Source organism: Staurois parvus, unplaced genomic scaffold (assembly GCF_062004578.1).
Source record: "Staurois parvus isolate SC_StPar_1 unplaced genomic scaffold, SC_StPar_1.0 ptg000044l, whole genome shotgun sequence".
In the NCBI taxonomy this organism is placed as follows: domain Eukaryota; kingdom Metazoa; phylum Chordata; class Amphibia; order Anura; family Ranidae; genus Staurois; species Staurois parvus.
The window spans coordinates 3,075,140-3,096,958 of record NW_028317840.1 but is presented as its reverse complement, the minus strand read 5'-3'; the positions used below and the strand labels follow the sequence as shown (position 1 = coordinate 3,096,958).

Genomic DNA, 21,819 nt, shown 5'->3' with positions numbered 1-21,819 from the left:
TTCACTAACATCCCCTTCCCTCTCTCTAACCACCACCTCCTCACGTTTTCTGTCTCCCCCTCCTCTAACTCCCCCCCCCAAAGCGTCAAACCATCACCATCCGCAACCTCCGCAACCTGAACCTGGCCTCTCTCCACTCAGCAGCTGACCGTCTGTACGACAGTATCCTTCCACTGTCATGCCCTGACCTGGCCACTACTGCGTACAACGACTCACTGTCAACTGTCCTAGACTCCCTTGCACCCCTAACCACACATAACATCAGACCCCGACCGCTTCAACCCTGGCAGAATGACCATACAAAATGTCTCAAACGACGCAGTCGCACGCTGGAGCGATTATGGCGCAAAACCAGATCCCCTCGTGCGTTCTCCCTCTACAAATCCGCCTTCCTCACCTGCACCTCCTCCCTCCACGCCGCCAAGCAAGCCTACTTCATAGCCCTCATTAACATCCTCTCCACCTGTCCTCGCCGGCTCTTCTCCACTTTCAACTCCCTGCTCTTTCCCCCCCCACCTGCAGTCAGTACCTCACTCATCGCCCATGAGATTGCCAATCATTTCCAAAATAAGATTGACGCAATCCGTAAGGACATTGTCAATTCACAATCTACCTCTCCACCTAGCCACCCTCCCTCCATCACCCCCTCAACTCTCCCCTCCTCTGACCTCGCAACCGCACTGCCCCCCACCACACCTAACTTCCCGCACACTAAAACCTCCCCAACACTCCGCTCCTTCAGCCCTGCTACCACTGAGGAGGTCACTAAGGTCTTCACTGAAGCCCACCTCACCACTTGCCCCCTGGACCCTATCCCCTCACAACTCCTCTGGTCACCCCCCTCCTCCATCATTTGCTCCCTCACCCACATCTTCAACCTCTCCCTCTCTACTGGTGCATTCCCCTCCCCCCTAAAGCACGCGCACATCACCCCCATACTCAAAAAACCCTCCCTGGACCCCACTGACCTGAACAACCTTAGACCCATCTCCCTGCTGCCACTCACTTCCAAGCTCCTTGAGCGCTTAGTCTACAATCGCCTAAGCGCTCACCTCACTGACAACAATCTCCTTGATCCACTATAGTCTGGCTTCCCCCTAAAGCACGCGCACATCACCCCCATACTCAAAAAACCCTCCCTGGACCCCACTGACCTGAATAACCTTAGACCCATCTCCCTGCTGCCACTCACTTCCAAGCTCCTTGAGCGCTTAGTCTACAGACGCCTAAGCGCCCACCTCACTTACAACAATCTCCTTGATCCACTATAGTCTGGCTTCCGTCCCCTACACTCCACCGAAACCACCCTACTTAAAATCACTAACGACCTGCTAACCGCCAAAGCTAATGGCCACTACTCAGTCCTCCTACTCCTCGACCTCTCAGCGGCCTTCGACACAGTCGACCACCCCCTCCTCCTTACTAAACTACACTCCCTTGGCATCAGGGACTCTGCTCTCTCCTGGTTCTCCTCTTACCTATCCCAACGCTCCTTCAGCGTTACCTATAATGCTGCCACCTCCCCCTCTCTCCCCCTCTCTCCCCCTCTCTGTTGGGGTCCCCCATGGCTCTGTCCTCGGTCCCCTTCTCTTCTCCATCTACACCTGCTCCCTTGGCAAACTGATACACTCCCACGGCTTCAACTATCACCTTTATGCCGACGACACACAAATTTCCCTCTTCACCCCTCAACTCACCCCTTCAGTCTCTGCCCATATCACCCACCTCCTAAACGACATATCAGACTGGATGTCGCTCCATTTCCTCAAGTTAAACCTGTCCAAAACCAAGCTCCTAGTTTTCTCCCCAGCCCGCGCCCCCCATCCTCTCCATCACGACTAACAACGCCACCATCAATCCCACCCCACAAGCCAAAGTCCTAGGTGTCACCCTGGACTCAAACCTTTCCTTCCAACCTCATGTCCAATCACTATCAAAGTCATGCAGGCTCCACCTCCGCAACATCTCCAAGATACGTATGTTCCTCACCCCAGACACCACAAAACAACTCGTACACTCAATCATTATCTCACGCCTGGACTACTGCAACTCCCTTCTCACCGGCCTACCCCGACAAACGCTATCCCTGCTCCAGTCTATCCTGAACTCAATGGCTACACTCATCCACCTCACCAACCGCTCCACTTCGGCCGCCCTCCCTCTGCCAATCCCTTCACTGGCTCCCGATTGCCCAACGCATTAAATTTAAATTACTAACTGACATACAAAGCCATCCATAATGCTGCCCCAAACTACCTCACTGACCTGATACCCAAATACCACCCTACCAGTGCCCTTCGCTCCTCACAAGACCTGCTACTCTCTAGCTCCCTGGTCTCCTCCTCCCACGCCCAACTGCAGGACTTCTCCAGGACTTCCCCCATCCTCTGGAACTCCCTACCCCAATCCATCAGACTGTCACCTACCCTCCTCACCTTCAGGCGCACCCTGAAAACCCATCTCTTCAGGGAAGCCTACCCCACTCTCACCTAACAGCTGTTCTCCTCCACTCCTCCTACCACTCCATCCCCCACAGCCACTTTCTCCTGTACCTCTACCCCCTCCCTCCTAGATTGTAAGCTCGAAAGAGCAGGGCCCTCGAACCCATCGTGTATTGTATTGTTACTGTATTGTCTCTTGTACTGTCCTCCCACTTTAATGTACAGCCCTGAGCAAACCCTTTGGCGCTATATAAACACTGTATAATGTAATATAATGTAATAATCTTTACTGAAAAATTATAATGTTGCTGTACATTGTGATAAGCCAAGAATTTATTCATGTGGACTCTTAAAGTTACTGAGAGGTCTAATAGTAAAAGTGTAGGCGCCGCTCAGGCTAGCAGTACTAGTCCAAAGCTGACCGCTATCACTGCTGGCCAAGAATGGAGCTTGTCTAGGCTACAAACTTCATTGTAGCAAAAGAAATGTCCATATGCCACATATTGTATCAAACTCATAGTAAGAGAGTAAATTGGGTTTCAACCAGGCCATGCCCCCAAAGCAGTTCACTCTGCCCCCTCATCAATCAATCATTTGGTACTCTCTTACCATGGGTTTGACACAATGTGCAGCATATGGACATTTCTCTTGTTACTGAGAGGTCTACTTTAGAGCCCATCTCCAGGATATTAGCAACCCTGTCTTCAAATTCCCCCCCTCCCATACCCCTCTACCTAACCACTTGTATAAACAAAACACAAAGCTATCCTCATACCTATTTTACTTACCTCAGGTCACACTCATATGACACTTCTGGCCATTTCCAGCCTCTTTTACTTTGTTTACTTCTGAGGGGGAGTCCTTCTTCAAGTGTCTATATCACTGTCTGCATCATGTGGACACTTCCTATTGGTGCAGGTGAAGGGGTCCACTCAAATAAGTTCCAGAGGCTGGAGAACTCAAGAGCATGGTAAGGGGACTGATGTCCAAGAAGATAACAAGCAGGGAGAAAGGCTCAAGGGCAGAAAATCAGTTTGGCATATGGAGCTAACTGTAATTTCGATCCATTACATCATGGAAAGGCTTAAGAAGGCTTTATTATTATTATACAGTATTTATATAGTGCCAAAAGGTTTGCTCAGCGCTGTACATTATAGTGGGGGACAGTACATAAGACAATACAGTAACAAAATACAATAGCTTACAATCTAGGAGATTGTTATTATTGAGCCCTGTTTAAGATATAAACTAGGGTATAAGTCTGGATATGAGCTATACAGGAATTACAGTAGTGCTGACATCTCTATTGCAAAATCTGTGATCTAAACCACAAATTGGTCATGTGACTTGCTGATACATTGGATTTGCGCAAATTCATTTATCCGTAGAGCTGTACTAAAATTACTTGTAAATTTGTCTATTTCATGAACCATATTATATGCAAAAATATGAATTAGAGTTAAGTGTATTTTTTTTCTAATACTAATAATGATTTCTTTCTTTTTTCCCTGTATCCAGCTTTCTAGGGAAAACAGTGACCTGTGGTTTAAACACGACAGCAGGCATCTGCATTGTGAGAGACTAGTAAACACAGCTAATTATTTACACAAATGGCTGAACATCCAATTTACCACACGCCCCAGCCAGGCTCTCAACAGCTTATATAAGTCCATAAAGGTGTTCTGCCAAATCATGCTGCCAAATGACATTAGTTTCCTAATACTGATACACATTCTGCAAACTCTAATGGGCTCTCTGTTTAGAGGTATAAAAGTTGAAATGTCTGGCTGGAGAATGAAGGTTAATATGCTATGCAGTTGGGAAATACGCACAGCTGTGCCTCAAAATGTTTTCACACAAGTAGGCCAATTAACTGTACAGGCAGCTAATCTGAATCTTGGATTAGTTTGTTAAAAAGCAATCAAATAAATAAATAAATAAAATCCTTTATTTATCTATTATAAATGTAGCATTGGTTGTCCACACCCTTGTGCAAATTTGCTGTTGGGTCCTATCCTCCATTATTGCCAAGTTAACTTAAAATAATCTTTCGCCCTAATAATTTACTTCAATTGTAAGTTTTTGTTTTGTATTTTTGCCCCAGTCCACCACAGCTGTGCTGCATAACCTCCATGACATGGCATATGATTTCACATGACTGCCAAATGGCAGCACCATCTCCACTTACAGTGAACAAAAACTCTAAGCCTGTCACTACTACTGTAGTCCAACCAGGGGCAGACTGACAACTCATGGGGCCCCGGGCAATAGGGGATCATGGGGCCCCTGTGTCCTTGCCCAAACTCAAAAAAGCCTATAAAAAGGGTACCAGGGGCATCTCATGGGACCCCTACTGACCCCGGGCCCTCGGGCAGTGCCCGAGTTTCCAAATGGTCAGTCCGCCCCTGAGTCCAACGGATGTCAACAATGGCCTAGGACTAGTAGAGAGAAATTATAAAATTTGCCACATTTCCTTAAACAAGCACTACAAGGATGACTATCCTGCTACAACCTGATCCTTGGCTATGAGAATCCTCCCAGCATTCAAGCTCCTTTTCACTTCTCTAAAACTATAAAATGTGCAAAAGCCAGAATGAAGTGGTTAAAGCTGTACATTGTTCAAACAGCTACAGTAAACGCATATTAATGTGGAACACAAACATAAGGGCTGTACAATAAATTGATTGCTTATTGCCACGCCCTAAATGTGAGATATGAATACTTCCAGAAATAATGAACCTTCAAAATCAACTTATTACAACTTCAAAATAAATAAACAATAGAATGTGAAAAAAAAAAAACGACGTGAAAAAAATATCATAATATTGGTAATTTAAATAAGAAATGAATAGTGTCCAAAAAAAAGTCTATATAAATTCGATTAAAGTTGATTAGTCAAACAAGATTGCAGATGGATTCTTGCTGGAATATAGATACTTATATGCGCTCACCTTCCATTAAGCCCACTGCTGGGCTAATACAGCTTTGTGATGTTTATCCTTGATGGATATCTTTAGAGACTCCCTTGGATACTCCTGATGGTTGATTATAGATGATTGTGGGTCTGTAGGTTAGCTTTTTCTCATGGCAATAAAAAGTGCTCCATCTCCTTGTATTATTCTTCGTTGGTATAGTGGGAAAGAAAAAGGTACATGGTGCCTTATCGTTTTTTAACCACTTCCTGTCCGGACACTTTTACCCCCTTCCTGTCCAGGGCAATTTTCAGCTTTCAGCGCTATCACACTTTGAATGACAATTGCGCGGTCATGCAATACTGTACCCATATGAATTTTTTACCATTTTTTTGAGACAGATAAAGCTTTATTTTGGTGGTATTTATTCACCGCTGGGATTTTTATTTTTTTTACTATGTAAATGAAAATGTCCAAAAATTTTGAAAAAAAGTGTTTTTTTTTTATAAAATTTTGCAAATAAATAATATTTCATCCTAAATCTTGGCCAAAATTTATTCCGTTATTTTTTTAGTAAAAAAAAAAAATCCAAATTAGTTTATAACCAAACATTATAATTTTTAAACATTTTTTTTTACATTTTTATTTTATTTTTTTTATATTATTTTTTATTTTTATTTTTTATTTTTACATACTGTCACCCTAGCAGTACAGTGTCACCATGGTGACACTGTACTACTTGTGGGGGGTGATGAAGATTTTTTTTTTTTTTTTTACACTGATTGCTTTTACACCCATATAGGATGTAAAAGCAATCATTTCTCTTTCTCTCTGTCTGCATTCTTACAGTCATTGAGATATACTGAGTGAGCTGTGATTGGTCACAGCTTGTCACATGGTACAAGGCTGTTGTGAATAGCCTTGTACCATGTGACCTCTGTGATCATTCACAGATTTCACACGTAGTAAGCAATGATGTCACAAGTGACATCTTGCTTACTACTTTGCATGTGATCACTGATTCGCCAATCAGTGATCACATGATCGGGACCTCGTACAGAGGTCCCGTCCGACGATCGGTGTTTCACTGTGTCCGGAGGACACAGCGGACACCGGATCGCGGTGGTGCGCGCTCCTAGGGAGCGCGCACAGCTAGAAAAGGCGGGTGCCGTTTAGTAACGGCAACCCGACCTTGGACTGCCACCGCCCTGCCGTTTATAAACAGCAGGCGGACGGCAAGAGGTTAAAAGAACAATTTTATTCACAACTACTTCTTATGCACTCACAAGTATTCAGTATAAAAAGCGCTGAGTTAAAATCAGTGAGACCGCTAAATGCGTTTGTGACAGGTCTCCTGCGTGGTTGCTCACACTCGCTCACATAGACTTATACTCGCCGTCGGGTTGCTGTCACTTAGCATTTAGCGGTCTCACTGATTTTAACTCAGTGCTTTCTATACTGAATATTTGTGAGTGCATAAGAAGTAGTTGTGAATAAAATTGTTCTTTTAAAAAACGATAAGGCACCATGTACCTTTTTCTTTCCCACTATACCAACGAGGAATAATACAAGGGGATGGAGCACTTTTTATTGCCATGAGAAAAGGCTAACCTACAGACCCACAATCATCTATAATCAACCATCAGGAGTATCCAAGGGAGTCTCTAAAGATATCCATCAAGGATAAACATCACAAAGCTGTGTTAGACCAGCAGTGGGCTTAATGGAAGGTGAGCGCATATAAGTATCTATATTCCAGCAAGAATCCATCTGCAATCTTGTTTGACTAATCAACTTTAATCAAATTTATATAGACTTTTTTTTGGACACTATTCATTTCTTATTTAAATTACCAATATTATGATATTTTTTTCACGTTTTTTGTTTTTTTCACATTCTATTATTCATTTATTTTGAAGTTGTATATAACTAGAATAAAATTGATGTCAGATAAGGATAACAATTTGCACTACTCTTCTAGGAGGTCTGCTCTACGTGTATTGACCTAGAGTTTATGAACAGTCAGCTTCTGCATCTCTGCCCCCAGCCTGACGAAGGATAGACAAAATATTCCTAGAAAGTATTCCTGGTAACAGGGAATATATCATTTTATGCTAAAAAAAGCTTTGTTCTGCATTTTACAAACAATCTCCCAAATGAAGATACATAAAGTCTCTTATTAAGCAATTTAGCATTGCTATTTTTTCTCAACTAGATGTAAAGCTAGTATTACCACTGAACTCGATGATGTAGACATCAAAGCAGAGATGCCTAGCTTCTATATTAGGTCAACAGACACATAATTTGCCAGTGGTAGTTTCACAAATCCATTTTTCAATTAAAATGTGAAACTCTACACGGCAAAAAAAAATTCCGTTCAAATCCTTACAAAACATGTCCTGACCTGAAAGCAACTGCCTTAAGTAAAACTCTCTTCTCCCGCAAGGCTTTAGTCTGATCTCTTATGAAAGCATTCACACTGGGCTCAGTTCAAGAGTCGTGTAACTCTTCTATTCTTAATGACCTAACAAGGGAGATAGGAAGGTGTGCTTTTCCAAACTAACCTTGTGCTCTATCAGCCTCATTGTATCATGACATCCCTGAAGAAATGAACTCATATTGTGCCATAAACAGACAATTTAACAAAGAATGTATTCATTTCTGATTTGGCTCATGAGGCAGGACATTATGCAATGTATGTAAGACTAATAGGATCTAACAGCATGGTTTCCAGTGCTTGTTTTAGGCCAACATTTCTAAAGTATTTGTGGTGACAGGTTCCCATTACATCTGGGCCCCAAATAGGTGGCTTGCACTTTTCTGAATGTATTCATTCTACAATAGGACCCTACATTCTTAAGACACTCATTGCCAGTAAAAGTTTATAATATCAGCTGTGAACAAAGTCATTTTTTTTCTAAAAGCAGCCTGTTCTGCACTCCTTAGGGCTCGTTCACACTTGACTTATTTCTAACTCTTGCCAAATGCCCCTATAGTGTTTGACAGGCGGTAAACAGGCATTTGGGAAGCGTTTTTAACGCTCCTCAAACGCTCCCCAAATGCCTTATGCACGGTTTTGAGGTGTTTGATAGGCGTTTGCCAAGCGTTAAAAGCGCACCACAAACGCCTATAATTAAGTTAAATGGTATTAACGCTCCACAACCACTTCGCAAACGCCTGCCAGGTGTTTGAGGAGCGGCACCATAGACTTGAATTGGCTTCATCTCCTCCAGACTCAACATGAGGCGTCAGTTTTGCCATGACGTGACGCTAACACTTCAGTGTGAACAGCACTGTGTGCTACCATGTGCAGAATGTTTATAGGCATTTGAGAAGCGTTAAAAACGCTTCCCAAACGCTTGTCTGACGCCTGCTGACAAAACTAGTGTGAACATAGCCTTACACATTAGTTCTTGGAAGGTAAGTGTGGCGTGCTTTGTGGATGAGAGACAGTTCATTCAAGGAAAGAATACTACTTTTTCTTCCAAACAAAACATCCAAAACAGACACTCCTTAATACCTTACATATTAGCTACTTGGATAGGCATGATGCTCAAGGTTATCTAAGTGGATATTAATGATTTGTAGATTTACTTACTGTGTATATAGTATAAGAAATACTGTACTTACCATGCTATTCATTTTGGAAGAAGTTGAAATAGTTCTCTGTTTTCTAAAATGTGACAGCTCTTCAGAATGCTGCTCCTTTGGTTTATAAGCCATTCTGCTGCCTCCTGTAGTACCCTCTGAGGACGAGCGCAAACGTCTCTCAGAATAACGGCCGTCTCTATATGGGCTGAAACTACTGGCATAGTTAACTGCAAAGAAACACATAAACTAGAGTAAATGTTTATGAACTGGGAAAAAACATGTAGTATTGTCTTATTAGGTAAACAGAAACCACTTCTGGCTTTATTACAGAGTATAATTGTAGTACTGTATAGTGGCATTTAAACAACACAACTACATTCTAACGGTAAAGTTTAAATTCATCAGTTTTTTAAAGTAACTGAAATGTGTTAAAATATCATTGGAGAATTCAGTAAAAACTTGGAAACCAGAGTAAAAAAACTCCAGCTTGGGACTCAATAATGTAGAGTAAGCCATTACCGGCTCATGAATTTTATACAGAATAATGCTACCAAATGGTTGAAAAACTCCTCAAAATAAATACTAGTGCAGTCCAATTCCTAATCAGTAAAAAATATATAAACCATAGCCTTCTTGTGCAATCACGGTGAAAAATTAGTGTCCAAAAGAAATATAAGTCCTTCCAACGGTATCCACGATAAATGTTCCAAACAATCCAAAATAATGATGCTATATAATCCAATGATTGATGGGAAATGGCCCTCCTGTAGATCCCCACAAGGCATATACTATCTCCATGGCACTACCTGGATACATCAGCCATAGTACTCCAAGTATCCTCATAAACCTTGCTCCATATGGATGTACATATATGAGGGATAATAATAGTGTAATACCGCCAAGAAAGATGCAATAATAAACTTTAATTCAAAATGCTCACATTGTTTAAGCTTTAAAACCGCTCTAAATACAATGAAATAACCTTTCTGCCATCCAGGAACGTCCAGGCTCTCACAGGTGATCCTTTCCCTTATCATAAGAGACCGATGATTAAGTCAATGACGAAAGGGAAGTGACGTCAAGACGCACAAGGGAACCGGAAGTATACCGGCAGCCATTTTGGAAAAGGGAAAGGATCACCTGCCATCCAGGATCGCCTGGACGTTCCTGGATGGCAGAAAGGTCATTTCATTCGTTGGAAGGACTTATATTTCTTTTGGACACTAATTTTTCACCGTGATTGCACAAGAAGGCTATGGTTTATATATTTTTGGACTGATTGGGAATTGGACTGCACTAGTATTTATTTTGAGGAGTTTTTCAACTATTTGGTAGCATTTTTCTGTATAATATTTGTACATCTTCAGGGGTGAAGGTGTTGATTGTGCTGTGGGGAGCTGAATTTGTATATTTATTTGGGACGTGGTTTATCTATATATACGGCTCATGAATTTGCCTACTGAGTATAAATCCTGTAAAAAAAACTGCTAAATGCTAACAGTATCCACCCAAATGTATAAACTAACATTACTGCTAGGGAAGTCTTAACAAGGTGTAATCTCAACTTGGAGAGAATCCAAGGTCCTATATACAACCTACAGGATGTGGGGCTCTCCTTAGACACATAGGAGCAGATATGAAGACAAACACAGAGACTTCATGCCTGCACTTTGCCATTAATAGTATTTAATACACCTGAGTGGACTCAGCAGATTCAGTCCAAACTCTCTATAGGAAAGGAATATTGGTTATGAACCCCCACTATTACACTTATACGTATTTTCTACTAGCAGCATGAGCATATTATTATTATTATACAGTATTTATATAGCGCTAAAAGGTTTGCTCAGCGCTGTACATTATAGTGGGGGACAGAACATGAGACAATACAGTAACGAAACAAAACACGAGGGGGTCAAGGGCCCTGCTCTTTCAAGCTTACAATCTAGGAGCATATGTGCAAGCATGTTAGAAAAGTGTTAATGGTATGTTAAGACTTTGTTAATATTTTGCTATTCAGTACTTAATACTGATCCATGTGAGCTACAGTGTATTGTGATGTAGAACGTCTGTGTCAGGACGTGGATCACCTGCTGGTGGCACTGTGGTTTCAAGGGCTGTAATTCAAATGTGCTCTTGTGGGTGTCTCCCAGCAGCCAGCAGATCCCAGTAATCAGTTTCCACCTGAAGCGTGATGCTGGGAGGTTATTTAGGTCCTCCCCAATTAGTCCCCCTAATTTTTTTGCAGCTGCCAGACTCTGACATAAATCTGATCTTGCTCCTGCCCTGCATCCTGTACATGGATGCCTTTGTTCCTGCTACCCCTGTATCTGATTCAGTTTTGGTTCCCCCTTCCCATCTGCTCCCTGCACCTCCAGTTTCCCCTGCCTTTCTGTGTTCCCCATTTTGTATATGTTGTATATAGTTAGTTGTTATTTAGGCTTCCTGTTAGTTATTAGTCAGATAATCTCTCACTGGGGTTTTGATTCACTTATATTTTTAATGTTTGCTAGTGTTTAGATTGATTTTGTTTCACAGTAAATAAGTCTCACTTACTGTAAGGCATACACACTCTGGTCCCTTTTTTCTGTGTAGCCATGCATATCTAGCCATCCCTGCTACTGATTCCTGACAGTCTGGTTCCTTGTGCCTAGTATCAGGGGTGTATTTACCACAAGGTAAACAAGGCACTTGCCTAGGGCAGCATTTTTCAGGGGGGTAGCACATCCTCTCAGAAGGAATGAAAGAAGGGACACGTGTGCCAAGGGAACCAGGCGGGATCCAAGAGAGACTGCGGGCTGCTTGATGGTGTATGTGGAGTCTGATTTCAGGGATGTCCAGAGCTTTGAAGATGAGTATCTTTCTCTATATCGCCAGGGATGGGGGGGGGTTAGTGGAAGGATTTCCCGAGTGAGGGGCAGGGGTGTTGTTGGTCAATGTCAAGTTGTCTTTACGGGAGGGGGAAGGGGGGGTGGTGTTGGTCAGTGTCCTTGGCAGCAGACAATTTTTGTGCTGCCTAGGGCAGCACAAGACCTAAATACACCACCGTCTAGTATGCTTCATAAACGTTCACGTGGTGTATAATGTCAGTATTTTTTTTAATTTGTGTTACATGGGGAAGAGTTCTCTCATTTTCTGTCATAGAGATGCTACAAGAAGTAAGTGGTTATCTCTCCAAAATGAGTGGAAATCCCCTTGTAGTTTTGACCAGGACAGGTGTCCCCACTGGAAGATTTCCCCTTTACCTTTGTTCCCGTGAAAGCTATAAAATCTGGACCTACTTATTGTCCCTGTGGAAATAATAACCAATAGAGAAGGTGAATCTTGCCAGACAGAAACAAAAACCTGACCAAACCAATGTCAAACTTGTCTATGAGTTATTGATATAATGTATAATCTTGTTTGATAAACTTACAAAACATTTTTGACATGTGATCCCTTCAATCATTCTAAAAGACATCCGTTAACTGTCTTGGTATATCATCTCTTAAACTGAATATCAATTCATTCACCAGGTTTCTGTCTAATTAAGGCTGAAAACATGTTTGATATTTTAATTGGAGGCAATGCTGGGGTTTACGACAATTTTTAGCTTGCCACAGGGTAGATTCATTAGCAAGTAATATGAATGCAAAAATCTAATTAACATGGATACTTCTGCTCAAGTTGAAAGAGCTGTGAAGATGCTCAGACATAATAGTTTGGGAAGGACAGAACTTTGAGCCGTCTGTTCCATGTATATTTTAGTAGCCCTGTGTATTCCTCATTTACATAAAGGATTTATCACTTAGAAGAAAGCAAGTCTGTCATGTATTTCATTTTTAACTAACTTTAAATAAAAGTAGACTAAAGCATGTGCATGTTCAACTTTTATTCAGAGCTAAAAGTGAAGCAATTCCAAGCTATTTGGAGTAAATGCATTATATTTTATACAAACATTTAAAACAACAAGCATGCCACTGACCTGGAAAAGTGACATAATAAATAGTGCAATAAATAGATATAATAGTAAATTTACATAAACTGGAAATGCACTTTTAGAAATGTACTGTATATGTAAAACAAATACCAAGACAGGGCCAAATTGTCCTTTAGTAGGACAGTCCTGAAACCTCTATGGATGGTGCTTAGAGCAGAACCTAAATTCACTATTTTTATCCACCCTCCAATGAAAGCAGTTTTGCCATCTTGCATGGAATGATATAACTTTCATAAATGTACACAGGAGTTGATTCATCCCAGTAAAGACAAACTGTACAAATTGTTGTGCATGTGCAGCTCAGTGGTACATTATAAAGAACTTTGTGAGCAGACGGTTGGGAAGCTTTTTAGTAGAAAAGACATACATAAGAGGTCTACTTATAAAAACAAAAAGCAAATAACACCAATAATAATACTTTTTTCAAAATTTTAAAATGTGCAAAAACAAAATGATACGTAGCACTAACCCCTTGTGAGTTGCTGAGTTTTGGGTCCCCCTATAGTCCTGCTCATGCACTTTCTTCAGATTTTGCACACTCAAGACAGTAAACAGCCCTTGAGCTTGTTTTCTTTGGTTTTTATTAGGGGTTAAGAACTTGGATGGGGTCTAGGGGTATATGAGATGGCCAAGGACACTGCAACTTGAGGACAACTCCTTAGCAGCAAATCCACAGACAAATATTCTCTTCTTGGAGACTCCAGATGAAATCTCCTCTTCACCAAGCTGCCTGAGGGAATCCCTGGGCAAGGAGACCCAGAAACTGCCACTTTAGCTGAGCAGTTCCAGATGACGAACTAGTTGGGTTGGCCACCTGACTGTCCTCTCCCCTTCTCTGGCCCAGGGAGCATGGGATTACACACTCTGTCCTCTTCTTGTGGGATAGTGGCTGCCTTCAGTCCTTATGCTGAGCTAGCTCCTTTCCTGCTTCCCAGGCTGTCCTCTCTCAGGGGGCGGTTGAGGCTGAGAGATCCTCCCTTCCAGGTCCTGCCTGCAGGTAGGCCACTCTCCTGGGCCTGCTCCCAGGCTCTACACTAAAGCCTTCAATCCATCTTCCACCTGACACTACTCCCCTGCTGGTCAGACTTTCTCATATTTAAGGGCTGTTCTGGCCCCATGCCAAGCCCCCTGCTTGGGGTTTGGCCAAGATCCCCTTAGTATGCACATCAGCCCTCCTCACCCCCACCCACTGCCTATTAAAAACTTCTCAAGTTTCTAGAGCAGGGAGAGGTATCAGGGAACAGATCTGCAGAGCCCTCATACCAAGCTTCTACTCAGCCTCTAGCTAAAATCCTGTCTTGCTCCCCCTAGCTAACTAAAGGGGTGCTGCAGATGTTTTCTGATAATTAAAAGAGAAGTTCAAGAATAGCAAAAAAAAATCATACTCACCTAGATGGCTGCAGCACCCATCCCAGCTGCAGCTGTCTCCTGCTGGCTCTACCCTCAAAAACTGAGCAACCAAATACTGCTGATCGCTCAGTTCTCCCCCTTAGATCTGAGCAGAGAGCAGTGACTGTCAGTCTCCGGCTCTTTGCATTGCCTCTCCAGTGCTCATTGGAGTGCTGGGCTGTGGAGGAGCTGGCTCAGACTCTCAGCAGCGTGCTGAGAGCCTGAGTCAGTTGCTGATCCAGGCATCTGGGTGGATCCTGACTGGACTGTAAAGTCAGGATCTTTCTTGAGCTTGAATTGGCTAAGTGACATCAGCCAACAGTGGTCTTTAGCCTGCTGTCAGCTAAAAATGGGTCACAGGAATGCAGAACGAACTGCACTCCTGTAATTCATAGGAGATGTATAGCCAAAATAGGTTTGGCTATACATCTCCTTTAAGGTCTACTCCTTTTCCCAAGACCGATGCCCTGGAGTAGCTACTCTTTATGGCTCTGTTAGTCACATTCTGATGTATTCATATACAATGCAGGAACAGCCCTCCCCCTTCACACCCTGGAGCTTCAGAGAGAATAGGGAGAAGAGGAGAGTGAAGTGAGCGAGGGATAAAGTAATACAACTTTTGAATATTCCACAGACGAAAAACTAAAATTTACCACTACAGTGAGGATGGAGCAGCACTGCAGAGGTAGCTTTAAATTTCCCCCAGAGCTCAGCTTCAATAAATATGGATTTCTACCAAATATGAACATGGACAAGTTTGTTTGGGACGTGGGTGGGCATAAATAAATTCTAATATTTTTGCCTTAGATGATTCACCTTGTGCTAGCAATTATTGTGCAATTAATAGCAAACTATTGAGTTGATCATCCAGTCATATTATAAGCTGTATTGGAAATATAGGAGTTAAAAGTGATTCTACTGTACCTTTTTTCTATTCTGGCGTTTTTGCATGTCATGTTTACCATATAATTATGCCATACAGGTAGTATCAATTCTGTCAAAAATGGAGATTTCATGATAGATAGATTTGTACTATGTTTGCCAAAGTCTAATCCAACCATTTTCAAGTCGTAGCAAAAATTCAGAAACTACAATATACCAGTCTTGGTAAAACCTCTTCTAGGTTCCACAAGTAAGGCTTTCAGAGATACCTTTGTCCTTTCCACCATTGTATATATTGGGTATTTGATTAGCTCTGGACTTCCTGTGAATTTTGAATAACAAGGTGTTTGCGCTGTATAAATGGCTGCTTACTGGATGATTTGTGTACCATTTTTTGCATTCTTTTGAGCAGTGGTGTCAAAAATGGAGCTCAAGGGCAATTTCACTGAAGCGCTCTGAGCATCTCCCCATTCACATCTTTAGTGGGCAGAAGACATCTTCATTGAGCTGCAGGGAAGGTGTCACTGGCTGCCGACTGCACCTTTGCCAACTTGTACTTGGCCGTGTGGCTTCTTTTTAGTTTGGACTCTTCTCCTACTGTATTTCTAATTGGTTCCTGTACAGTCCTATTTGCTGCAGAGGAGCAAATAGAACAGCAGTGATGTAAAGCCAGCTAATACAGGGCGGGATGTTTATTCTGCAGCTCAATCGTGGGCAAAGGAGAGGTTATTGCATGTGGGTGAATTAAAGTAATTATAAATTATAAAGTTATTTTGGATAGAGCAAGGGAGGGTTATAAATACTGTCAGATTTTTTTTCCGCCATCTGTACCCCATTACGGAGATTTCTCTTCACTTCCTATCCCATAGTCAAACAGGTAGTGAGAGGAAATCCCTGCAAATTAAGTGTCACCAGAACTAGTGTCCCCATTGGAAGATTTACCCTCTAATACTTTTCTGGGGATAATCCAAAATTTGGAATTTTCTTTTACTTCCACTTTCAATAATAATGGAAAACAGGACAAGTAGAGAGGGTGAATCTCCTTATAGCTGTACATTAAGCTACTATTGCAAGTCCTGCTTTGCAAAGCGCCCGTCCTTCTCCAACCAAAAATATAGCTATTAGCAGCTGATCATGGTGTAATGCAGTTCCTAGGGTTCCTAGGGAGGGTGCTGTGCAATACTCTGAGCTAGAGAAGGTACTATACTGTGAATGTGAGTAAGTAAACAAGAGTTGTACGAGAAAAAAGGTAACTGAATGTGTATGGATACTGTATTTTATGCTAGTAAAATTCAGGAGTATCCCCACATTTTTTCAGTGGTCTAGAATACCAAATGTGGATGAAATGAACATCTAAATAATATTCTTTGTCTGTGATACTCTGGAATGTTACTAATCTATAAAGCCTTAGTTCCCACATAATTTTAAGGAACAAAAATGTAATATAAATGAAGATATACAGTATCTGCTAAACTTCAATTTTCTATAAATAGATTAAAATATATACAAAAAGATATATAAATACCTCTTGCACGGCCATTGTACATCGATGAATACTGCACCTCGGAAGAACCTTTTGTTGATGGCACAGATTGATGAGCGATTGGATTTGACATCACTTCACACTGAGATACTGCTGGCTCAAATTTCTTTGGCAAACTTTCTATGGAGCAGAAGTAATCTCCATTTTGAAACACTGGCTTATTAATGTGTTGTTGCTCAGTACCATTTTCAAGATTAATATTATTAGTTGTAGACAGTTCAGACATTGGTATTAGTTCTTTAGAAGATGCACAGCATATATGTGGCCCAGATCTTTTTACATCTGTATCAGCTTTCTGTTTCGTAAGGACCAAACCATCACATTCAGACATATCTTTAACTACGTGCAGTTCCTTATTTATTTCAGTAGGAACAGATGCTGGATTGGCAGAAGTTTGTGAGGTAGAAACAGGATTGCAAATCTGATGTCTTTTGGGTATTTGATTTCCACTGATTGGCAGGGAATCAGCTTCAGAGGCAGAGTCATCCATAAATGTAAAGTCAGATGGAGTCTGTGGAGCAGTTGTGTGTTCAGCTGATACAAGAGGTGACAATAAAGAACTTTCCGTATATTCATTTATCTCTGTGGCACTATGTAGTACTGGCTTAGCAAGTATAGAATCTGTTTGTGGAGGAGTAAGAGCTTCTGCGGGGCAGTCTAAATTTTGTGCTGGAGGTGGAGTCTGACATTGAGACCCACGCTTGGAAAACCTATAATGGGAGGAAAATGATCTAGGGAGAAGCTTTCTTGAGGAATGTTTCACAGATTTTTTAGGCTGGTCATCTACAAATCCGGAGTCATCTCCCTCACTTTTACCTAAACAGTTTGTGAACACATTCTTATTAACTGAATGTTCCTTTCTCTTTTCAAAATCCTCAGTTACTGATCTAGTAATCTTCCTACATGAGCTTGGGATGCTTGTGGAGGCTCTTGTCTTTATTTTGGACTGCTCTTCTAATTCAAGGCTCTGCAAAGTGCTTTCGGTGCTCTGAGAAATTGTTGTCGCTTGGCTAGATTCATATTTGTGGTCATTTTCTTTTCTGTGATGAAAGCTTAAAGATGGAGTGCGAAATATGCTTCTTCGTTTCCCAGTGCTACCTGAGCTAGAATTTGTACTTGAAGGAGAGGACGTGTGCAGGCCACTAGTATTGTTGGAAGAAGGTGAAGAAGGCAGAGAGTCTTGTTTTCGGACTGTGCTGCGTCTAAATATCGGCAACCTAGAGACCAGAGTGGAGCGTCGTGTGCCTATGTCCCCCATCAGAACTAAATTTGCCTGTCAAAATAGAAAAAATGTAAGTATTAAAATTTGATATTAATGTAAGCAGGCATTGTGACTGCTGCCTACTTTACTAACAAGGTAACTGATAAAGCTTAAGTAAAACATAACACAAAAACAGTTTTCAGTAAAAAGTAATCATATATTTAAGGACATGTATTAGTCAGAAATTCTCTATAACAATTAACAAGTCAATATTGTACACTAAACTGTGAGCTTCATCATTAATTACTAACAACAAAAGCAGCAGGGCATGCTAATCATCTCCATGTGCTTCATACCCATGCCCTGAAAGATACCAATTAAGTATTTGGTGCCACATCTTATATTTTTTGTACTTTTTTATAATAGTTTGGAAAAATGACATTACTTGTGTGCCAAACACTTAATATACACTAGATCAAGATGTCAAAAAATTATAATCACTTTTGTTTTTTGGTGATAGACTTTTACATACACAACCAAGCCCATGTTCTCTATTTAACATACTGAGCATTTGGATTCAGATTGGTATAATCAAAATTATTTTCATGATTTGCTTTTAGTAAAATCACTTGCAACTTACTGTGCACACTGAGTTTTCCCTACACTGGTTCTTGGATCAGCTTCACCTCTGATTCTATTTATTATTTTGAAAATAACACACCCTCATTCTTTATAATGGTGACATTTCATTAGTGCCAAACAGGTGCTATTGTTGCTTAAGACCCATCAAATAGACTATTATATACAAAAGGGTACAGGAGATATGCTTTTGAAAACCTACACTGGATATTATTATTAAGCCAGCCATAGATGGTTCAAATCTCAGCCGGTTCAGCATGAGCTGTCTGAGATTTGATCCAATGATGGGCAAGCTGATTTTACCCAAGTCAATAGTGCTATCAATAATCACTGTGTTCTCCTAGCACGATGCATGTAAAAAAATATCAGTTTCTTCACAGGTTTCAACTCTAGACTTCCAAGGTACATCATTTTTTTATGTACTATATCCTCCTTCTACTCAGTTATCATTGATATTGTTTTCGAAAAAAATGCAAATTGCAGTACTCATAGGACACAAGCAGAATCAAACTTGCTCTGTTTTCCCGGAGTCCCTGCCTTGTAATTAACTGTAAACTAATATGAACCACCCTTGATAACTGTTCTGTTTGGCATTCTTTTCAACCCCTCAATTTGTCAATTTGGGAAGTTACTAATTAATTAGAATGGCCTTGTTCCAGCTCTAGTTATACTTGGAGGCATGAAAGGTAATGAATAAAATCTCAACTTACAGTATAATAAAATAAGTTCATACAAATTGATATATTAAAGAGTCATGTACACCTTTTAAAAAAAAAGTCAAGTACATATCATCAACATGCACCTTTTTCATGCAGAATTTTCTTACAAGAAACATGGTCACATATAACAACAAAGATAATTAAAATAATTTTAGTATAGCGCACTTTATATACATCATGTGCATATAAGGATCCATTCATACTAGAAGCGTTGCCATGTGTGATGAATACATGCCAGCGAATATCATTTGTAGAATGGATTTAAAAATTACAACAGACCCTACTTTTTTCAGCTCAACACGTGTAAACACACCACAATGTGTCAAAACAGTATGTTAAAGCTCCTTTAAAATAAAAGCTTACAGAAATAAAAAAAAAGGCAGCAAATTTTAAAATGCAGCAGATCAATACATGTGAGTTTACTTGTGCTCAGTGCAAACTTTGAGGTGTGAAAGGACCCTTAAAGCTTCAGACATGGAAATCTTCCCCAGTGCTACAGCCTGTCAAGTCAAGCAGTATTTGTTTATGAAACTACCGTCTGCCCCTACATACACTGTACAATGAATCCATTGCACATGTGTAAAGTGCAATGGCCATGTACAAAGTATAGAAATCCCTTGTACTTCATCATGTCTCAGTTTACTGTAGTCATATCAGTTGTGGTTGAATGCTATAGATTACTGACCAGGATTTTCAGGGATTTGTTGAGGCACAAAATAGCCATGTCCACCACCAGAACTTTCCACTTTTTTGGAAAGCCTCCTCAACAGAGTACTGTTAAACAAACCATTAAAGAGGGTCAGATACTTGGTCATGGCCACAGCTCATACAACGTATACTAACGGGTGGACTGGAAGAGCCTTAGCAGGTTTCTTGAACTTGAGAGATGGTACTGGTAACCTTCGGTCCACTAGGCGAAAGAAGCTCCAACTTCAAACAAATATATACTATGTCCTCCAAAGCCATACCAATTTCCTTAAGTATGGGAGAGATCAGGGTTCACTGACCATTCTCCTGGGAGGAGTCCTCCAACTCTGATAATTCAGGTTTCCCCTCATTTTCTTCTTCCCTCTCCTCTTCCCCGTCATCAGAGCCTGAACCTGCCTGAACTATCCTGCCAAGAAGCTGCAACTGCATCCCCGCCCCGCAGCTGAATCTCACCCCGCAGCTGAACGTATACATGTCCTTTGTATACATGGGGCTGCAGGGTGGGGAATGTTCTACCACTTATGATTGTCTCTAAACAGTGACAGCTTCTTGGCAGGATAGATCAGTCTTGAGCTCATCCCTACTCATCATCATTTGGAAGCACCATTTCCATTATGGTAGAGTCTGAAAGAGATTTAGTTCAGGACACCCACTGTGGACGTTCAAGCTGTTTGCATTAGGTAGTTTCTGCCAGTGTAGAGACCTTCCCCATCAGCTTCACAATGGAAGTTGAAAATGTCTTTCTAGTTAAAAAGGTGGGATAGGGGGTACCTGAGGGGTTAGGAACAGACTCTGAGGAATGAAGACTGAGGTCCAAAGTGTCTGAAGCCAAGGTACCAAGGGAACCCTGAGTCACTCTTTCATTCTCCTCTAAACATTGTGTGCTGGGCCCTGTGCTGGCCCCCTAGTACCAATGCCTTTTTGTCTGACTTGATCCATGTGCGTAAAGGTATCCCATGATGGGTACTCATGACCTATGCTGCAGAGAAGAAGGGATGTGTAAGTTAAATGTCACGTGTGTCTCACAACTGAAGGCCGCTGCTTAATCTGGTGAAGGCTTGCACAGGACCTGGGAACTGGAAGTGGAGCAGAAAGTTTGTCCTGAACAGTCTGCTGGAAGCGTGTGCCCAAAATGGCTCCTGCAGCTGAAGGAAATCCAGCCAACTCCAGGGACATGACCTGGTACACGGCACAGTCTACAGCCTGCCCAAGTCTCTCCATGTGTCACAGCACCATACGGTTACTGCAACAAAATGTCCCAGTAAATGGGGAAAAAAGGTACATTGCTCTGGGTCTAGGGTTTCACACCACCCACTCCTCTGTAGACCAATGCAGGGGCCCAGGATCCAGGCACAACCCAAGTATGGGGAGAACCCTCATGTGAAGAAATGGTGCTCAGCCCTAGACTCACTGCTCCATGACTCTGGGCATTCCTCCCCAAGGGGAGATATATTAACTTTATATATCTACAGTATATTAATTGATGCAAAGTCCACTGCACACAGCAACATTACTTACAAAACATTACAATATAATAACCACAGTGTCTGTGATTAAAGGAGCCTGTGTCCTGTGAGCCTAGTTCACACTGGCTTTGAAAGCAGGCATTTGAGGGGCGATTTTAACGCTCCTCAAATGCCTATGCAAATGATACTATGGGCAGCATACAGTGCTGTTCACAATATCAAAATATGAAGCACTAGCGTTGCTTCACAGCTGAAGCCTCAAGTGCAGTCAAGAAGAGTTTGAAGACTTTCAGCGCCTCCCATTCAAGTCTATGGTGACGCTCCTCAAACGCCCTGGCAAGTGTTTGCA

General features: G+C 41.6%; 1 protein-coding gene across 1 annotated transcript in view; it reads right to left on the bottom strand.

The window, feature by feature from the left end:
• CCSER1 (coiled-coil serine rich protein 1) overlaps positions 1–21,819 on the bottom strand; it is a 1,224,715-nt gene that overhangs the window by 991,592 nt on the left and 211,304 nt on the right. The window contains exons 2-3 of the mRNA XM_089663808.1: positions 16,720–18,010; positions 8,984–9,171 (exon numbers count right to left, since the gene is read on the bottom strand). Of these exons, the coding sequence (XP_089519934.1) occupies positions 8,984–9,171; positions 16,720–17,995 (1,464 nt within the window). The 5' untranslated portion in view covers positions 17,996–18,010. The remainder of the gene's footprint in view (positions 1–8,983; positions 9,172–16,719; positions 18,011–21,819) is intronic.